Source organism: Trichomycterus rosablanca, chromosome 6 (genome assembly GCF_030014385.1).
Source record: "Trichomycterus rosablanca isolate fTriRos1 chromosome 6, fTriRos1.hap1, whole genome shotgun sequence".
Taxonomy (NCBI): domain Eukaryota; kingdom Metazoa; phylum Chordata; class Actinopteri; order Siluriformes; family Trichomycteridae; genus Trichomycterus; species Trichomycterus rosablanca.
The window spans coordinates 8,488,911-8,511,373 of NC_085993.1; the positions used below are offsets into that span (position 1 = coordinate 8,488,911).

The following is a 22,463-nucleotide window of genomic DNA, read 5'->3' on the forward strand; positions in this document are numbered from 1 at the left end:
CAGTTATTTTGTCCAACCCCTGTATATATACAGTCCTGCTCACCATTATTGGCACCCATGAAGTTTAAGTACATAATGTGGAATATCTCCTGGAAAAAAATGAATCAAGTGTAACAGCTTTTTTCTATAGAGAACTTGTGTTTGATACAAGAGAGCAAATGATAAACAACATTTAAAACTAAAAACAATGGGAGAGAAAAAATAGAAAAACCTAAAGCTTGCTGTGGCACTGGTATTGGCACCCTTTACAGTAAATCAGTATGGAAACACATTTTGACTCACCTGTGCTAAATCACAAATGAGAATCACCTGTGATAAATTGTCAGTGCCCATGTGACATTAATTACCCAATGAATGATGACTTCAGTGTTTTAAAAAGCCACAAGTTATTCCCTGTTCCTTTGTCACAATGGTGAAGACAAAGGAGCTGTCTGAGGACATCAGAAGTGCTATTATTAGCAAACACAAGACCTCCAAAGGGTATAAGGCCATCTCCAAAGACCTTGGTATCCCTGTTTCAACAGTGCGCAATGTTATTAAGAAGTTTGCCAAGCATGGAACAGTCAAGAACCTCCCTGGACGTGGAGGGAAGAGGAAAATTGATGAGAGATGTCTTCGAAGGTTGGTGCGAATGGTGGAAAAAACACCATGTCAAACATCCAAAGACCTGAAGGCCAACCTGGAACAGTCTGGGGTCTTGGTTTCAACAAGTACCATACGGCGCACACTAAACCAAGCAGAGCTTTATGGGCGAAGGCCAAGAAAGAAACCATTGCTGAAGAAAAGACATAAAAAGGAACGACTCAACTTTGCCAAAGAGTACCTGGACAAACCACAATCCTTCTGGGAAAATGTTCTGTGGACCGATGAAACAAAAATAGAGCTTTTTGGCAATGCACACCAACAGTTTGTTTACAGACGGCGCAATGAAGCGTATAAGGAAAAGAACACCCTACCTACAGTTAAGCATGGTGGAGGATCCATAATGCTGTGGGGCTGTTTTGCTGCGTCTGGTACTGGGGGCCTCGACCGTATCACAGGAATCATGAAATCGGAGAATTACCAAGAGATTTTAGAGCAAAATGTCCTACCCAGTGTAAGAAAACTTGGTTTGAGTCGAAGATCATGGGTCCTCCAGCAAGACAAAGACCCAAAGCACACATCCAAAAGCACGCAGGAATGGTTGAAAAGGAAGAAATGGACTGTTTTAAAATGGCCAGCAATGAGTCCTGATCTCAATCCCATTGAAAATCTGTGGGCTCAGCTGAAATCTGCCATTGGGAAAAAGAACCCTGCAAACATTCAAGAGCTCGAACAAACTGCAAAGGAAGAGTGGGAGAAAATACCAGCTGAGAAGTGCAAGAAGCTTATAGATGGCTACAAGAAACGTTTGGAGGCTGTCATCACTGCCAAAGGGTGTGCAACCAAATATTAAGGAGGGGTGCCTTTATTACTGCACATGCTGTTTTTTTCTGTTTCTTCTTTGAAATGACAACATGTAAGCTGAAAAACAATGTTCTTCGTTATATTACTTTGGACCTCCAATTAAAAAATCCTGATAATATAAATTTGGTACATTTCCATTTATTTCTGAAGATATTGTACAGGTTATGCAAAAAATTAAGGGGTGCCAATAATGGTGAGCAGGACTGTATGTATATATGATCTAATATATATCGCTTATCTGTTGTTTTTTATCTGAAGTTACAGATTATTTCTTTATTTCTATGCTACATTTCCAATATATGTTTTGTGTATATTATATTGACTCATGACTTGACTCAGACTCTAGTCTAAAGACTCGTGACTTGACTCGGACTCTAGTCTAAAGACTCGTGACTTGACTCGGACTCTAGTCTAAAGACTCGTGACTTGACTCGGACTCTAGTCTAAAGACTCGTGAATTGACTGACTCGTATTTTGTGACTTGTGAACATCTCTGCCTCAGACACAGTGGATTCAGACACAGTGGATGCACGCCAATCCATCACGTGAGTTCGGTCACGATAAGCCGATCCGTGTGTAGGCACCCAGCTGGCCGATAGTACCGCTGAGATTCTAACCTGGATAGAGCGTCACGCCACTCGAACACCTCGACTGGAATGAAACATATTCAGACCCCTTGCTGTTGGACTCCAGATTGTGCTCAGGTGCTTCATGTTTGCTTTAATGATCCTTCACGTGTCTAGAACTAGCTGGAATCCATATGCAGCAATCTGAATTGATTGGACGTGGTTTGGAGGCACATCAGGGTCTATAAGGGCCCCAATTTACACTCAACCATGTTCAGTGAAGGAAGCATCTGTGGATCTTTACAGCCAAACTGTGGCAGGGTATCGACCAGAGCAAGAACGCAAAACAAGCTAGCTGGGTTTTTTTTTTAGCCGATTTTTATATGAGCTGGTGCAACCAAGAAAGCCAGGAATTTAGGATTTAATAGTAGAGTGTGAGCGCTGCTACAAGACTTGTTTATGTTTGTATTAAATAAGTTGTTTTACACCGTGCTTACACCATGGTTATTTTCATGGCAGGAAGAGAAGATCATTCTCAGTCTCTCATCCTTGTCATGTGTTGTTCTTGTATGTTGTTCGCTCCACCAATAGGAGGGCGGCAGTATATGATGTAAAAATAATGCATGGAACACTGTGATGTCATAATATTATAAGTATTGTGTAAACAAGCAAACATTTAGAATATCAACTTAATCAACTTGACGCAGCGGGATATTCCACTAGCGCACCAGCGCTGGGATTCTGAACTCCCCATGTTTGAATCTCAGCTCTGCTACTGGTCGTCTGGGCGTCCCATAGCGGGCACAATTGGCAGTGACTGCAGCAGACAAAACTGGCCACTAAAGTCTGCTGGGTGGGAAAAGACCAGACTAAAAAAGGGGTCTATAACGCTGTGTAAGGACCTTAGTTTGTAGTCTGAGGCACCTGTACAGGGGTGGAGGAACGTGAGGGTCAGTGCGCGAAAGCGAATAGTATCAACATATAAGAAGGGGACGGTGGACAAGCTCATGGCAAATATACCCTCCTTGGACACAATTGGGGCCCCCAGTGGTGGAACACAAATTGGCAAATCATAAACAAAATAGCAAAAAAAAAAAAAAAACCTCAGCTAGCATCAGTGCTAACTGACAATAGAAAAAATCCTTATCATCTCATGTTCCACTAGAAGAACAAACACTCCACGCTCTACAAGCCACTGACGCTCGATACTTTCGTCCTGTACCTGTTATGTTGTGATTGTATTTTGTGTTCTTGTGGTTGGTGGCGTGAGGTGTTGGTGTGTTCACAGGTCTGTTGTTAAAAAACCTGATCACATGATCTGATACCGAGTGAACATGTAATCAAACAGTGTGTCGTACATATGCAGTGTGACAGTTACGACCTTATAGGTGCACACAGTAGACGCCTGGCTTAATACAGAGGTAAATAAAAAAAGGAACCCACCCTGGGTTGCCAGTTTTCGTACTGCTTCTGCAGGTTTGCCCCGATTGTCTCCAGGGCCTTCTGTGGACTCATCGAGAGTGGATCTGCAGACACAGTACATAACACAAACATAGGTATAGGACTTCAGAAAGTAAAAGCACAACCATAATGCAAACAGGACAAAATTTATCCCAGAATTCCTGCTGAAACATGGACGACACTGTTTACAGTCAAGCAAGCTTTACATCACCAAAGTTTATAATGGAAGCTTCTGTCCATGTCAGTGGCAACAAATTGCAGTCAAACTTAGGGTGCTAATAATTGAGCAGCATGGCAGATCTGCATATGAACTCGTCTCATGCAGGAGAAAAGATGTGGTCGGCTACTGCACGTGTCGGAGGGGGCGTGTGTTAGTCACAGCTCTCCTTAGTCAGAGTGGAGGTCAACATCAGTACCAATTTAGCGTAATGCAATCGGGTAATTGGATACAACTAGATTTGGAGGAAAATTGAGGGGAAAATGCAAAAAAAAAAAAAAGAAACAGTATGTGGACACTACACCTAAGTATTAAGTATATAAAATTAATTATATACTGTACTTTCAATGGTGTAGCAACAGTTTGAGGAATACCCTTTCCTGTTCCAGCATGACCGACATGATCTGAGAATTTTGGCTGTAAAGAAACTAATAGCCTGCAAGAAGCCTGACCTTAACCTCAGTAAATGCATGAGCAGTGAAATCAGCTGTCAGCCAGGCTATCAGGTTCAACATTGAATGCTAGTTTATGTGAATGGGTCCAATAGCCACACTCCAAAATACTACAGAAAGCACCTGCAGGGAAGTGGATGCTGTTATAGCCCAAAGTTCACGGTCAAATGTCCACATATGCAAATGATTGTGGACAAAGTATATATAGTATATGTCCCAATTATTCAGTCAGTGAATAAACATAATGGTAGGGATAATTAAAATCCCAAGAGTCCATGTGTGCATGTGTGTTAGTAAACTTTAGCAGAACGTGCCATGTGGATGCCGTTATGAATAATGAGTCAGTATAAATACCACTTCAGCCTAAACAACCTGAGTGAGGCGTGACCGTGTAATTAAGAGGCCGTTACACTCTGCATTAATTATGTATAGGAAACGAATTAAATGCTCCAATCTGAATAAACAAACACACACCTTTCTGATCTCACAGGTTCTGTCCATTACTGCCAGAAGCAATAAAACTTCCACAGTGAAGTTTTCAAATCAACAATCAAGCAATTACAAGGAGTAAAATATTTATTCCAAACATAAACACTGATCACTTACACAACTTCTACAGACAGGAAGTGATGACATGTCCATTACACTGGTGGATGGATGGATGGATAAGAAAAACTGATAGAGGGATATATGGATGGATAGGGGAAACTGGAAGATGGATGGATGAGAGAAACTAGTAGATGGATGGATGGATGAATGAGAGAAACCGGTAGATGGATGGATGGATGGATGGATGGATGAGAGAAACCGGTAGATGGATGGATGGATGGATGGATGGATGAGAGAAACCGGAAGATGGATGGATGGATGGATGATGAGAGAAACTGGTAGGATGGATGGATGGATGGATGGATAAGAAAAACTGATGGATGTATGGATGGATGGATGGATGGATGAATGAGAGAAACTGGTAGATGGATGGATGGATGGATGGATGAATGAGAGAAACTGGTAGATGGATGGATGGATGGATGAGAGAAACTGGTAGGATGGATGTATGGATGGATGGATGGATGTGAGAAACTGGAAGATGGATGGATGGATGGATGGATGAATGAGAGAAACTGGTAGAATGGATGGATGGATGGATGGATGGATGAGAGAAACTGGTAGATGGATGGATGGATGGATGTGAGAAACTGGAAGATGGATGGATGTATGGATGGATGGATAGGAAAAACAGATGGATGAATGGATGGATGGATGGATGATGAGAGAAACTGGTAGGATGGATGTATGGATGTATGGATGGAAGGGAAAAACTGATGGATGGATGGATGGATGGATGGATGAGAGAAACTGGTAGGATGGATGGATGGATGAGAGAAACTGGTAGGATGGATGGATGGATGGATGGATGGTTGGATGGATGGATGAGAGAAACTGGTAGGATGGATGGATGGATGAGAGAAACTGGTAGGATGGATGGATGGATGAGAGAAACTGGTAGGATGGATGGATGGATGGATGGATGGATGGATGAGAGAAACTGGTAGGATGGATGGATGGATGGATGGATGAATGAGAGAAACTGATGGATGGATGGATGGATGAGAGAAACTGGTAGGATGGATGGATGGATGAATGAGAGAAACTGATGGATGGATGGATGGATGAGAGAAACTGGTAGGATGGATGGATGGATGGATGGATGGATGAATGAGAGAAAATGGTAGGATGGATGGATGGATGGATGGATGGATGGATGGATGAGAGAAACTGGTAGGATGGATGGATGGATGGATGGATGGGAAAAACTGATGGATGGATGGATGGATGGATGAGAGAAAATGGTAGATGGATGGATGGATGGATGAGAGAAACTGGTAGGATGGATGGATGGATGGATGGATGGATGGATGGATGAGAGAAACTGGTAGGATGGATGGATGAGAGAAACTGGTAGGATGGATGGATGGATGGATGGATGGATGGGAAAAACTGATGGATGGATGGATGGATGGATGAGAGAAACTGGTAGGATGGATGGATGGATGGGAAAAACTGATGGATGGATGGATGGATGGATGGATGAATGAGAGAAACTGGTAGGATGGATGGATGGATGGATGAGAGAAACTGGTAGGATGGATGGATGGATGGATGGATGAGAGAAACTGATGGATGGATGGATGGATGGATGAGAGAAACTGGTAGATGGATGGATGGATGGATGGATGAGAGAAACTGGTAGGATGGATGGATGGATGGATGAGAGAAACTGGTAGATGGATGGATGGATGAGAGAAACTGGTAGGATGGATGGATGGATGAATGAGAGAAACTGGTAGGATGGCTGGATGGATGGATGGATGAGAGAAACTGATGGATGGATGGATGGATGGATGAGAGAAACTGGTAGATGGATGGATGGATGGATGAGAGAAACTGGTAGGATGGATGGATGGATGGATGAGAGAAACTGGTAGATGGATGGATGGATGAGAGAAACTGGTAGGATGGATGGATGGATAAATGAAAGAAACTGGTAGATGGATGGATGGATGAGAGAAACTGGTAGGATGGATGGATGGATGGATGAGAGAAACTGGTAGGATGGATGGATGGATGGATGAGAGAAACTGGTAGGATGGATGGATGGATGGGTGGATGAGAGAAACTGGTAGGATGGATGGATGGATGGATGGGTGGATGGATGGATGGATGGATGGATGGGAAAAACTGATGGATGGATGGATGGATGGATGGATGAATGAGAGAAACTGGTAGATGGATGGATGGATGGATGGATGAGAGAAACTGGTAGGATGGATGGATGAGAGAAACTGGTAAGATGGATGGATGGGTGGATGAGAGAAACTGGTAGGATGGATGGATGGATGGATGGATGGATGAATGAGAGAAACTGGTAGGATGGATGGATGGATGAGAGAAACTGATGGATGGATGGATGGATGGATGGATGGATGAGATAAACTGGTAGGATGGATGGATGGATGAGAGAAACTGATGGATGGATGGATGGATGGATGGATGAGATAAACTGGTAGGTGGGTGGATGGATGGATGGATGGAGGATGGATGGATGATGAGATAAACTGGTAGGATGGATGGATGGATGAGAGAAACTGATGGATGGATGGATGGATGGATGGATGGATGAGATAAACTGGTAGGATGGATGGATGGATGAGAGAAACTGATGGATGGATGGATGGATGGATGGATGAGATAAACTGGTAGGTGGGTGGATGGATGGATGGATGGAGGATGGATGGATGATGAGATAAACTGGTAGGTGGATGAATGGATGGATGGATGGAGGATGGATGAGATAAACTGGTAGGTGGGTAGGTGGGTGGATGGATGGATGGATGGATGGAGGATGGATGGATGGATGGATGAGATAAACTGGTAGGTGGGTGGATGGATGGATGGATGGAGGATGGACGGATGGACGAGAGGAACTGGTGGATGAAGGATGGATGGATGGATGGATGGATGGAGGATGGATGGATGGATGGATGAGATAAACTGGTAGGTGGGTGGATGGATGGATGGATGGATGGATGGATGAGATAAACTGGTGGATGAAGGATGGATGGATGATGAGAGAAACTGGTAGATGGATGGGTGGGTCAATGAATTGATGGACAGATTAATTGAAACAGGTTAAAACAGATGTTACCTATCCAGCACTCGAGTCTGGCACAGGGTGACGTCTTCACCACATCAGGAGGATCAACACCAACGTTCAGACACAAAACCAGGGCAACACTCACTGTCTTCATCTACAGACAGAAAAATATCATTGTTATTCATATTGTCATCATATTACTATGATAACTATTATCATTATTATTATCATTAGTATTATAATTAGTATTACTACTACTGATATTATTGTTGTTATTATTACATTTTAATTTATTTTATTTTTTGTGGTTTTGAAGTAAAGGTGGAGTTGTCCAGGTAGTAGATACCACAGTAATTCCTTCAGATGTCTTGGCAGGTCAGAGTCATATTGACAGCATATTAGTTGTGTGGTCCTGTTTTGGATCTTGGTGTAAATGTTTTAAAGTCAAAAGTAAAAAACATAAACTGCAACAGCAATCAGGAACCCTCTCGACAGCCCTGTCCCAGGCACAGCCAACTGGTCAGGCAAGAAGATCCACAGCACAGCTAAGATTTAGACTCAAGAGCTTGAGATCCTGAACACCATGTGTGTGTGTTTTCGATTCAAATCGAGCATGTAAAATGTCAAATCTGTATTTTTTTTTTTTATATGGGGGTCATACTATAATATGCACTCTGAATGGAATCCATTCAGTTCTATGATTTCTGCCCAGCATAGTATATTCTGTACATACAGAACACACAGCAGTCATCTTATGTTGTTTACTGCAGGTATGTTGAGCATTTTTCCTTCATCCTACCCCCGTGTTTCTGAATCACACTCTACTGACGCAGTATCAGATCAATAATCAGCGATTATTCCATTTATTGGGCATGTAATAAATTAGAGCTATTAACACAGACACATCGATCCTCCATCTCAGCACACATTACTATTCACTTGCATGCAGCACACATACACACACACCATAAAGCAGCATGAGCTGTATGTTAACAGTATGTACCATGTATGTAATAATAACCTTCTGTTCAATATCAGCACTGCACCAGCAAACATACAAAAATAAATCATCAATGTTATCATGAACATCAGTTCAAATCTCCACTTCAGATTTACACTCAGGATGCTTTTAGCTTTGTATCTATAAATGTGAACCTAAATAAATAAATACATAAATGTATTGATCAGCACAAACTGAGGCATATTAGAGAATTCTGAGAATTAATAAAGTTAAAAAAATCAAGTTCTAGATTTAAATGCAAGGGGGGGGGGGGGGGGGGGCAAGGGGATTGTGCATATTACACGTAGTTTCATTAGAAAAGAAACTACTGCTGCTGCTGCTGCATGGGGCGCTTGGACCACAGTCACATGGAACATGGGTGGTTCTCTGTACATAATACGGCTCTGTGTGGGAACCCAACACTGGCAGGTGATAAGAAGCGACTGGCGATTGAGTTCTGTGTTCTAGCGGGCGTGTGATGGCCTAGAGCAGTGGTCCCCGACCACCGGGCCGCACAGAAAGAATAAACAATTATCGCCACATCAGATCGCCACATCAGATCGCCACATCAGCAATGGAAACACTTACTTTTTTACGGATGTTATTGTCTCCAATCACCCCTAGGTGGAAGCAGTGTCTCGCTGCAGCGAAAAAAGCTCATTTGTGAGTAGTATAGTTATTCTATTACCCCCCCCACCCCACCCACGGCCGGTCTGTGAAATTATATCTTATATGAAACTGGTCCATGGTGCAAAAAAGGTTGGGGACCGCTGGCCTAGAGCGCTCCTTGGCCAGAACCGAGATGCAAGTGTCAGTGGAGTTACAAAAAAGAATTGGAAATGACCAGATTTTAAGATAGGTGGGGGGTGACTTTTTACAGTTCTCAGGGACAAAATGATAAAAAACCTCAGTTCAAAAATCAACAGAAAAACATGTTCAGCATCCCCAGCAGTACCACTGGTCTCAACAATCATGGAATCGGTCATGGATTTTACAACAAACCCTTTAACTAATGATAAAGAAGATGAGACAGAAGCAAGCAGTCACTAATTTGCAAAGAATTTGCAGGATGACCTGAAAGCAGCAGGAACAACAGCTTTGCTTCAACAGCCCCCACAAAACTCCGCTGCTAAGAAAAGAAGCCCAGAGATACTAACACATCCAGAATTTGTTCACAAGGGCATTTAAACAAATCAGCATCTTGAGATATAGCCAAAATTACTGAGACACCCCTTCTAAATACTAAATTCATTTGTTTTAGCCACAACCATTGCTTACAGGTGTAATGAATCAATTATGTAAGGGAAATCATTTGCTTTCAACTTTGAAGCAACAGTTTAGGGAAGGCCCTTTCCTGTTCCACCATGACTGCACCCCTGTGCACAAAGCAAACTATAAAGGCATGAGGAAAAGCTTGGTTTAAAGAAACTCTAGTGCTGCACAGAGCCCTGACTTCAGCCCCACTGAACAGCCTTGGAATGAACTGGAACATCAACTGAGGGTTTCTTAACCAACATCAGTGCCCAGCCACACAAATGCTCATTCGACTGTTATTAAAGCTATGTTGTTACCACATCGAAATCACCCTAATAGCATTTACTAGCATTTGTTTTTGGAATGGGATATCCAACAAACTCATGGACAGGTGTCCGAATACTTTTAGCCATACATATTTAGTCACAAGGTTCACATTTTTAATAGAAAGCAACAGCAAAACGATCCACAGCTATTAAAATGCTCCATCATATTGATCACTGTACGGTTCAGCACCGCTACAAGCAGGTATGCACAGATTACTATTATTACTGGGACGAATGCTGGCATGTTGGTCAGAAATCCAGATGTGCACAGGCACAAATGTGCTTACATGGCTGTCTAGAGTATAATAGCAGCTGAGATTTAGTTTTTATAAATCACCCAGAATCAGCCGTGTGTACGTTCTCATTCCTGCTTTACTATCAGTAAACTCTAAATACAGGCAGATGTTTGGTTTTATAGCCAGATGTGGAGGAGAAAGCTTAAACACTGCCGTTAAAGACTGCTCGGCTGGCGAAGCGCTCTAATGCCCCAGCCCACCACTGCTGATGTCTCAAGATTTTGAGTTTAAATTCTAGGTGGTGCTATCCACCTGTTTAGGCATCCATGTTTACTGTATTAAAACATCCAACAACTTTGGTTGAATTCAGTTCTGCCAAAAAGTGGTCAAACATCCAATCAGAGCAACAGAACAGTGAACTATTAAAAGCAGCTGATCAAAATAAAAAGAGCAAAGTGGAAGATAATAATTCAATCAGTGAAAAAGAACAGTTACAGAAACTAAAGAAATCCGCTCCACAACATAAACTACAAATAAATATAAACTTTTACCTGTGGACTGTAGACGAAAACCAATACCAACAGAGACCAAGCCCCATACCAACCTAAACCAAGAACAAGCCCCATACCAACCTAAACCAAGGCAGGACCAAGAACAAGACCAACACCAACCTAAATCAAAAAAGGACCAAAAACAAGACCAACACCAACCTAAATAGAAAAAGGACCAGGAGTAAGACCCATACCAACCTAAACCAAGGAAGGACCAGGACTAATACTAACCTAAACCAAAAAGAGCCAGAACCCATACCAACCTAAACCAAAAAGGGCCAGGAGTAATACCCAGACCAATCTACACCAAGGCAGGACCAAGACCCATATCTACCTAAACCAAAAAGGACCAAGATACATACCAACCTAAACCAAAAAAGGAACAGGACCCACACAAGCCCAAACCAAAGAAGTACTAGTACCAGGACACATACCAACCTAAACCAAAAAAGGACCAGGACCCATACCAACCTAAACCAAAAAAGGACCAGGACCCATACCAACCTAAACCAAAAAAGGACTAAGAGCAAAGTCCAGGCCAATCTAAATCTAAATAGGACCAGGAACAGGACCCATTCCAACCTAAATCTGAAAAAACGACCAGGACACAACAACCTAAACAAAAAAAGGATGAGGTGTAAAACCCACACTAACCTAAACCACAAAAGAACCAGGAGTAGGACCCAGACCAATCTAAACCAAAAAAACAACCAGCACCAGGACCAATAATAACCTAAACCCAAAAACAGGAGTAAAATCCAAATTAACCTAAACCAAAAAAGGACCCGGAGCAAGACCCAGACCAACCCAAACCAAAAAAGGACCAGGAGTAAGACCCAACCAACCTAAACCAAAAAAGGACCAGGAGTAAGACCCAACCAACCTAAACCAAAAAAAGACCAGGAGTAAGACCCAACCAACCTAAACCAAAAAAAGACCAGGAGTAAGACCCAGACCAACCTAAACCAAAAAAAGACCAGGAGTAAGACCCAACCAACCTAAACCAAAAAAGGACCAGGAGTAAGACCCAACCAACCTAAACCAAAAAAGGACCAGGAGTAAGACCCAGACCAACCTAAACCAAAAAAAGACCAGGAGTAAGACCCAGACCAACCTAAACCAAAAAAGGACCAGGACCCATACCAACCTAAACCAAAAAAGGACCAGGACCCATACCAACCTAAACCAAAAAAGGACCAGGAGTAAGACCCATACTAACCTAAACAAAAAAAGAACCAGGAATAAGAACCATACCAACCTAAACCACCATACCAACCTAAACCATGGAAGGACCAGGAGTAAGACCCATACCAACCTAAACCAAGGAAGGACCAGGAATAAGAACCATACCAACCTAAACCAAAAAAGAACCAGGAGTAAGACCCATACCAACCTAAACCAAAAAAGAACCAGGAGTAAGACCCATACCAACCTAAACCAAAAAAGAACCAGGAGTAAGACCCATATCAACCTGGACCAGATCCTACTTAACACAAATGGAACCAGCACTCATACCACCCTAAACAAGACCAGGACCCAGAAGATTTTTTACCCTGTGATGTCGAGCTGAATGTGTTATATTCAACCACTAAGCAAATGTAAAAAAAAAATCTGGCACACTAAGTTTAGTTTAATACTTTGTAAAATGTTACAGAATTAATAAAAGATAATATTTGCAGAAAAAAAACTTTTTTGAACAATTCAACAAAGATCAGATTTAAATAAATTTGCACAGCGCTTCAGTCAGCGGGACGAGGAAATGAAACTTGGCCGTCTGAAGCCTGAAGAGGAAAACGTCTGTTTGATGATTTTGGGGTTTTACCATCATCCTCTTATTTACAGAGAGACACTCAGGGTGTGAATATTTTATAAAAGAGAAAATGTAGAGCAGAGAGATTCATTACAACAAAATAACGAGTTCAGCTCCGTCTCAAACACAGCGGGAATTAATTATTAATCCACACCACAGCACCTTGTATTGATTTTATCTCTTACAGCCTGACACCTACTGTACCCATGCTGGGGGTGCTTCTCAGAGGAATGGACAGGGAGAGTGGTACAAACTTAGGGTCAGATAAATGCTGCCAAATACAAGAACATTTTTATTGAAGACCTAGATAACCCAAAGCATACAGCCAAAACAAACCTGAAGTGAGCACACAGTGGTCCAATTTGATGGGGCTTGAGGTGATCCATTTACAATTAAATCATCAACAACATGCAAAAACATCAAGGGTGTCACAAAAATAGCCCAACCCACTAAATAGAAGGAGTGTCCTTATACTTTTGGTCATGTAGAGTACACAGCATTATCATTTCATTAAACCCTACTACAAAGCCAAATATATGTATATAATATATACAGTACATACTATCCGGGTCAAAGTTTACCAGTAAACATTGACATTTCACCAGCATGGTATGTTGCAATGTTTCGTTTTTCATTTTCAACAACCACTTGCTCCTGGTCAGGGTCACAGTGGGTCCAATTCCCCTGGGAAACACTGGGCACAATGAAAAAAAAACCTTGGACAGAGCGCCAAACCATCGCGGTCTATGTCGTAATATTGAGCAACAAAACTGCAATTTGTAATCATTCTCTCTCTCTCTCTCTCTCTCACACACACACACACACACACACACACACACACTTACCCGGTCCTTCATCCTCCAGCTCTGCGCGAGAGCTTTTGATCCCTCGATCTTCTCCAGGTGGCGTTTCTTCATGAAGGCCAGAGGAAGGTTCCAGTCACTCATATCGGCCTCCTCTTCCTCCGACAGCGCCACCGCGGGCGAATTCAGAAGCTCAGCGTCCATTTTCATCACACTCCTACACACACAAACACACACACATGCACATTTGTTTTTTAAGACCGATATGAAATCATATAAATTTTATGTTTAAAGTTTAGGAGTAGCACAGTGGTAAAAATACTCAAAAGGTTATCGGTTCAAGCCCCACCACTGCCAGGCTGCCACTGTTTGAGCACAACTTTCTATTGCTTGTAGTCTATACTACCACAATTGTACGTTGCTTTGTATAAAAGCGTTTGCTAAATGTCATAAATGTAAACATACATATACAGAACAAAACATTATGACCACCTGCCTAATGTTCAGTTCTGATGCACATGTGCACATTATAAGTGCTTTGGATGGTGAACAGGAGTTAGTATGGCTGCTCTGATTGGCCTGAACTACAAAAGCTCTGTACACAGAACACGGTGTGTTGTCTGAGCTGTACCAGACACCATAGCTTTCATGTCATCTGCCATCTCGCAACACCTTGTCTCTGGTTTGTGGATGATCCCTTACAATACTGTGACAGTATATTGTCTAAGCAATTGAGGGTTAAGGGCCCAACAGTGGCAACCTTGCAGTAGTGGGGGTTAAACCAGCAACCTTTCGATTACTAGTACAGTACCTTACCTGCTAGGCGACAACTGCCCTTTTTCAACACAGTTGTTCAGGCATAATGAGCTGGTCAATAAGGCCTGTTAGAATCTGCTGCGTTCAACACCTGAACAACTAGGAACCACCATGAGCTCAACACCTAACAGGTCTCTCACATACAACAGCGCTACCAAACAGGCCAGGGTTTGAAAAAAAACTCTGGGTAATGAGCCAAAAAATAATAATTAACTGAATTTAAACAGGTACATAAACACAAAGAGCTTGTGGCCAGTACGCCCCTAGGTGAAGGCTTTATGTTACATCTTGTAAACCACAGTGGGACCAGATTGCCACTATTTATATTACTCACTCTCACTCACTTTCTTAACCACTTACCCAATTAGGGTTGCGGGGTTGGGGGGGCAGGCACACAATAACACCCTGGACGGGGCACCAGTCCATCGCAGGCCATACACACACACACACACACACACACACACACACACATATACACACACACACATATACACACACACATACACATACCCATTCACCTATAGGGCAATTCAGTGTCTCCAAATAACCTGACTGCATGTTTTTGGATTGTGGGAGGAAACCGAAGCTCCCGGAGGAAACCCACGCAGACACGAGGAGAACATGCAAACTCCACACAGAAAGGACCCGGACCGCTCCGCCTGGGGATCAAACCCGAGACCTTCTTGCTGTGAGGCGACAGTGCTACCCACCGAGCCACCGTGCAACCCACCATTTTTATTAATTAAGTTTATTTTGTTTTATGTTTCATATTGATTTGTGTTGCCTGGGTCACGGTAAAAAAACGCTTGAAAAAAAGTTGAAAACCCCTGAAATTTTTGGAGTGGTCCTAATGTTTCAGCTTGAGAGTTTTATTACAGTGAGTGAGATTATACGGGTATAGCAACAAAAAGTGGAACAATACAGTACATTTCTATTTTAAAATATTCTGCAGGTACAGTTGGTTCTTTCAGCCAATAAAAAATTTATCTCTGGTTAACATTTGAATGATTATTAAAATATTAAAGGCATCACAGAGTTTCAGGTCTTTAGGTCTGTGCACTTGGATGAAATAGTAGTACAATCTGTTAGCTCACAACCACCGAGAGAGACCAAAGTTCAAGTCTGCTTATGTAACAGGAACTCCTACAGTCGGGCGGCACGGTGGCTGAGTGGGTAGCACTGTCACCTCACAGCAAGAAGGTCCTGGGTTCGATCCCCAGATGGGGCGGTCCGGGTTCTTTCTGGAGTTTGCATGTTCTCCCTGTGTCTGCGTGGGTTTACTCCGGGTGCTCCGGTTTCCTCCCACAGTCCAAAGACATGCAAGTGAGGTGAACTGGAGACACTAAATTGTCCAGGACTGTGTCAGATATAACCTTGTGAACTGATAAACCTTGTGTAATGAGTAACTACTGTTTCTGACATGAATGTAACCAAAGTGTAAAACATGACGTTAAAATCCTAATAAACAAACAAACAAACTCCTACTGTCTGGTTAAAGCATCAGCATTAGTGGTGGAGGAACACAAAGAGCTCACGGCCAAAATAAAGAATTCTGGTTGCTAAATGTCATGGATTTATCAATCTCACTGATTTCAGAAACAGACCTGACATTGTGAAACTCACCAGAGATGATCATGTTTTGTTCATGTGGCCTTCTGTCACTCAGCAGCTCCCAAACGCAACTAATTTGAAAATATCTGACTTTCAGGACCTGGCTGGTTTGTCCTGGCGGCACCTCTGAAAAGCTCTCATTTGCATTGCTTGAAAGGGAGCAGAGAATTTCAGGCTCCCCGTCCTCCACTAACCAATGCAATACGTTAAAAAAAGAAAATCAAACCATGATAAGAAGGACGCTTTTGAGTTTGGTTCCTTTTAAGTCTTTGTTAGAAATTTGAGGGCGTTTTTCCTTGACACTGTCACCCCAAGGCCCCCAAAGATTTTTTTTCTGACCTAGATTCTCTGTAAAGCTGCTTTAAAACAATTTTAAAAAATCTTCGCTGTCCGATGAAAAACGCGTATCTCCACTAGGGCTGCCGCAATTGGTCGACCTAGTCGATGATGTCGACGCATTTTATTTTAAGTCAATGCATCGTTTTTAAAACTATGCTTATAAATGATCCTTTTTTTATTTTTACAACGTTTCCATTCATATAATCATTCATATGGTTTCCCTCAGCACTACTTGCTGCGTGCATGACCTAAGTCATGTTTGGTCCAGTCACTGGGTGCCGGCATTACGCGCAGTCTTTAAAAATGCCGTCTGCAGCAGAGTCAGAAGCCGATTGTAGAGAGCTTTCAAAGAAAAGCTAAAAGTTTTCCAAGACCCAAATCTTTAAAAGTTTGGAAATACTTAAAACTGGCACAAAACAAAAATGTGGTTTGAACACTGTGCAAAGCTTTGATGGTACCACAGAAGCACTAGCGCCATGTTGAACGTCTATATTGTTTCATTAAGCTTCTTAATCGCTGAGATCTTGGAATACCGTATTCCTTAGCAAGTTCAGTTAGACCGCTGTGCACTTTGTTGTGTTGGGCTCGTGATTTTTATGGTTGCCGTGGATCTGAAAGCGCAAAAAGCTTTTCATGTGAAACACTTACTACTTTGTTTATATCGCTTAGAATGTGAAGTAAGTTTGGAGTGAATGTGTAGGTTAGAATCTGGGCTCATTCTGTCGTTACTGTACGTTGGACTTAATGAGACGTGCCCACCTCTATTTTATTTCTGCTATAAGTTTAAGCACTTCGCTTTGTGTTCAAATGTCATAAACACATTTTGCACTTTGTTTAATATGGAGCACTTGATAATTTGATAATACGAACATAAACCCTGTTTACATTTAGTTTTGTGCCATATTATTATGCCATACAGTTTAAAATAAAAGAAGCATAAATATTAGATATCTATAGATTAATCGATAGAAAAATAGTCGTTAGTGGCAGCCCTAATCTCCACTTTCAGCGGTTTTTACTTTATTTTTACGTGTTGATTGTGGGTATAAATGTCTGTCTGTCCGTAGCAGCTAATATCAAAATGACTAGGGCTGGCTCGATACCATTTTTTTTATGTCCGATATCGATACGGATACCACAAATTGAGTATCTGCCGATACCGATACCAATCCGATACCTTCATTTCTCCTCTCAAACAACTAAGCAGTAATAATACATGTCTCAATGCACCATGGTTAAAGTAGCTATCTAAATAATAATGCTCAGACTGTAAAACAAATATTCTAAAGGAATAAATACAGAACCTACAACATCACACATACAAAACTGCTGTTTTTATTTTTACTTTTACACACAGAACATTTAGCAGCATTTTTGGCTTGTTAACAAAAGTGTCTATAATTGTAAGATGCTGATGTCAATCAAACGTGATGGACCAATTAGAACTGACACAGAGTTTTGGTTGAGATTTTCCGTTAAAGTTCTGTCACGTTTTTAGCTTATTAAAAACCCGCTGGATTTTGAAGAGGAAAATGGGAAACGGTGTAGGTTGTCTTATTTTATAACACTAATGGATTAATCGTTGAGGATGTGAGAGATCTCCAAGCCGGGACAAGATAGGTTCTTTATCTCAGGTGAGCGATTTATTATTTATAAAGCGATTTTTATTGTGTTTAAACAGTTTTTTTAGATGTGGCAGTAGTAGATGCTTTTTATTGTGTTTAAACAGTGTTTTTAAATGAGGCAGTAATAGATGATTTTTATTGTGTTTAAACAGTGTTTTAGTTGTGGCAGTAGTAGATGCTTTTTATTGTGTTTAAACAGTGTTTTTAAATGAGGCAGTAATAGATGATTTTATTGTGTTTAAACAGTGTTTTTAAATGAGGCAGTAATAGATGATTTTTATTGTGTTTAAACAGTGTTTTTAGTTGTGGCAGTAGTAGATGCTTTTTATTGTGTTTAAACAGTGTTTTTAAATGAGGCAGTAATAGATGATTTTATTGTGTTTAAACAGTGTTTTTAAATGAGGCAGTAATAGATGATTTTTATTGTGTTTAAACAGTGTTTTTAAATGAGGCAGTAATAGATGATTTTTATTGTGTTTAAACAGTGTTTTTAGTTGTGGCAGTAGTAGATGATTTTTATTGTGTTTAAACAGTGTTTTTAGTTGTGGCAGTAGTAGATGATTTTTATTGTGTTTAAACAGTGTTTTTAGTTGTGGCAGTAGAAGATTATTTTTATTGTGTTTAAACAGTGTTTTTAGATGTGGCAGTAGTAGATGCTTTTTATTGTGTTTAAACAGTGTTTTTAAATGAGGCAGTAATAGATGATTTTTATTGTGTTTAAACAGTGTTTTTAAATGAGGCAGTAATAGATGATTTTTATTGTGTTTAAACAGTGTTTTTAAATGAGGCAGTAATAGATGATTTTTATTGTGTTTAAACAGTGTTTTTAAATGAGGCAGTAATAGATTATTTTTATTGTGTTTAAACAGTGTTTTTAAATGAGGCAGTAATAGATTATTTTTATTGTGTTTAAACAGTGTTTTTAGTTGTGGCAGTAGTAGATGATTTTTATTGTGTTTAAACAGTGTTTTTAGATGTGGCAGTAATAGATGATTTTTATTGTGTTTAAACAGTGTTTTTAGTTGTGGCAGTAGTAGATGATTTTTATTGTGTTTAAACAGTGTTTTTAGTTGTGGCAGTAGTAGATGATTTTTATTGTGTTTAAACAGTGTTTTTAGTTGTGGCAGTAATAGATGATTTTTATTGTGTTTAAACAGTGTTTTTAAATGAGGCAGTAATAGATGATTTTTATTGTGTTTAAACAGTGTTTTTAAATGAGGCAGTAATAGATGATTTTTATTGTGTTTAAACAGTGTTTTTAAATGAGGCAGTAATAGATGATTTTTATTGTGTTTAAACAGTGTTTTTAAATGAGGCAGTAATAGATTATTTTTATTGTGTTTAAACAGTGTTTTTAGTTGTGGCAGTAGTAGATGCTTTTTATTGTGTTTAAACAGTGTTTTTAAATGAGGCAGTAATAGATGATTTTATTGTGTTTAAACAGTGTTTTTAAATGAGGCAGTAATAGATTATTTTTATTGTGTTTAAACAGTGTTTTTAAATGAGGCAGTAATAGATGATTTTTATTGTGTTTAAACAGTGTTTTTAGTTGTGGCAGTAGTAGATGATTTTTATTGTGTTTAAACAGTGTTTTTAGTTGTGGCAGTAGTAGATGATTTTTATTGTGTTTAAACAGTGTTTTTAGTTGTGGCAGTAGAAGATTATTTTTATTGTGTTTAAACAGTGTTTTTAGATGTGGCAGTAGTAGATGCTTTTTATTGTGTTTAAACAGTGTTTTTAAATGAGGCAGTAATAGATGATTTTTATTGTGTTTAAACAGTGTTTTTAAATGAGGCAGTAATAGATGATTTTTATTGTGTTTAAACAGTGTTTTTAAATGAGGCAGTAATAGATGATTTTTATTGTGTTTAAACAGTGTTTTTAAATGAGGCAGTAATAGATTATTTTTATTGTGTTTAAACAGTGTTTTTAAATGAGGCAGTAATAGATTATTTTTATTGTGTTTAAACAGTGTTTTTAGTTGTGGCAGTAGTAGATGATTTTTATTGTGTTTAAACAGTGTTTTTAAATGTGGCAGTAATAGATGATTTTTATTGTGTTTAAACAGTGTTTTTAGTTGTGGCAGTAATAGATTATTTTTATTGTGTTTAAACAGTGTTTTTAAATGAGGCAGTAATAGATGATTTTTATTGTGTTTAAACAGTGTTTTTAAATGAGGCAGTAATAGATTATTTTTATTGTGTTTAAAGAGTGTTTTTAAATGAGGCAGTAATAGATTATTTTTATTGTGTTTAAACAGTGTTTTTAGTTGTGGCAGTAGTAGATGATTTTTATTGTGTTTAAACAGTGTTTTTAGTTGTGGCAGTAGTAGATGATTTTTATTGTGTTTAAACAGTGTTTTTAGTTGTGGCAGTAATAGATGATTTTTATTGTGTTTAAACAGTGTTTTTAAATGAGGCAGTAATAGATGATTTTTATTGTGTTTAAACAGTGTTTTTAAATGAGGCAGTAATAGATGATTTTTATTGTGTTTAAACAGTGTTTTTAAATGAGGCAGTAATAGATGATTTTTATTGTGTTTAAACAGTGTTTTTAAATGAGGCAGTAATAGATTATTTTTATTGTGTTTAAACAGTGTTTTTAGTTGTGGCAGTAGTAGATGCTTTTTATTGTGTTTAAACAGTGTTTTTAAATGAGGCAGTAATAGATGATTTTATTGTGTTTAAACAGTGTTTTTAAATGAGGCAGTAATAGATGATTTTTATTGTGTTTAAACAGTGTTTTTAAATGAGGCAGTAATAGATTATTTTTATTGTGTTTAAACAGTGTTTTTAGATGTGGCAGTAGTAGATGCTTTTTATTGTGTTTAAACAGTGTTTTTAAATGAGGCAGTAATAGATGATTTTTATTGTGTTTAAACAGTGTTTTTAAATGAGGCAGTAATAGATGATTTTTATTGTGTTTAAACAGTGTTTTTAAATGAGGCAGTAATAGATTATTTTTATTGTGTTTAAACAGTGTTTTTAGATGTGGCAGTAGTAGATGCTTTTTTTTTTAAATGCCAAAAATTTAAGTAGATCAGTGTGTTTTAATTTCTGAATGGCTGTTGCGGATGAGTTGTAGATCAGTGGCACATGTTAATGATGTCATCAAGCATGAGTGGCAATAAACGGCACTCTGTTGGAACGTATCTTCGTGTGTTATTTGTTTTACACACAAACAATGGCCCTATTTACATTAAGTGTTATTTACATTAAGCAACAGTATCGGATTGGATTACATGTTTTTTTTCCTTCCGATATCCGATCCAGTGATTTGGGCCAATATCAGACCGACACCGATAGTATCGGATCTGTGCCAGCCCTGAAAATGACCAATAAAAGGATAAAAAAGCAATCTCTTTAACAAGAATCTCCATTGGCTGCTAGATTAAATGTGCTGATTTTGACCAGGTATAATCTAGTATAGTAATATTACACTCTGCTCATGCTAAAACACGCATTCATACCTGCAGTATTTAAAAGAACACACAACAGGCTGTGCAGGAAGTTGGACGTGCTCTTTGGAATTCCTGGAGTGACACATGGGAAGCTGGTAAATTCTCTCGTGTCCAAACTTAATGGCTTGATTTTGTGAATCCCTTCAGCAAAGTAACTTCAAAAGGCAAAAATGGGGGAGCACAGATGATTCAGCATGGTCTCAGGTGGAGTTTGAATATTTATTTATTCATTTTATTTGGATTTAACAATCTGCAGCATATAGTTGTGCCATTTATGGCACCTAAGTTTTAGTCAGTTTATAGTTTCTTTTCTTTATACTTTGAGTCCACTTTATATTTTCATTGGTACTTTTATGGCTGCAAGATGGATGTTAGTACTCTTCCTGTATTTTATTAGATAGGTATTTATTTTATGGTTTGGACAGTGGTGTAAAGATTAGGTTTGCACAGTAGATATTTAGTAGATATTTAGTCTTGTAAAGTATTATAGCTGAAAAGCTGAGTTTGTAGGAGGCAGTAATTTAGAAAACAAGTCAGTGTTTTTATTCCCTAGCTCATTAAAAAATGCATTTCTGTCCTATTTTCAGAAAAGCATGACTGTTATATTATTTGCAGGAAAGGGGTCATTTTGAAAATAAAGTAAATAAATGTGATACACACACTTGGATCTGGATACACACTTTGGATTTCTGGCTTTGATCTGGGGAAAGTCAAGAGGTTATCCTCAACCCCAACTTAGACGTACAACCTCAAGTCACTTCTCTTCATTGAAATGAGGCTCATATCTTGGCTCATTTGTATATACCTTTTAACTCAGTGGTTCTCAACCAGT

The 22,463-nt window shown here is 39.5% G+C and overlaps 1 protein-coding gene across 3 annotated transcripts in view; it reads right to left on the minus strand.

Moving 5' to 3' along the window:
• The window catches only part of rptor (regulatory associated protein of MTOR, complex 1), a 151,125-nt gene that overhangs the window by 126,621 nt on the left and 2,041 nt on the right, over positions 1 to 22,463 (minus strand). For all 3 annotated transcript variants that reach the window (XM_062997367.1, XM_062997366.1, XM_062997365.1), the window contains exons 2-4: positions 13,823 to 13,997; positions 7,852 to 7,954; positions 3,456 to 3,538 (exon numbers count right to left, since the gene is read on the minus strand). In XM_062997367.1, the coding sequence (XP_062853437.1) occupies positions 3,456 to 3,538; positions 7,852 to 7,954; positions 13,823 to 13,990 (354 nt within the window). In that variant the 5' untranslated portion in view covers positions 13,991 to 13,997. The remainder of the gene's footprint in view (positions 1 to 3,455; positions 3,539 to 7,851; positions 7,955 to 13,822; positions 13,998 to 22,463) is intronic.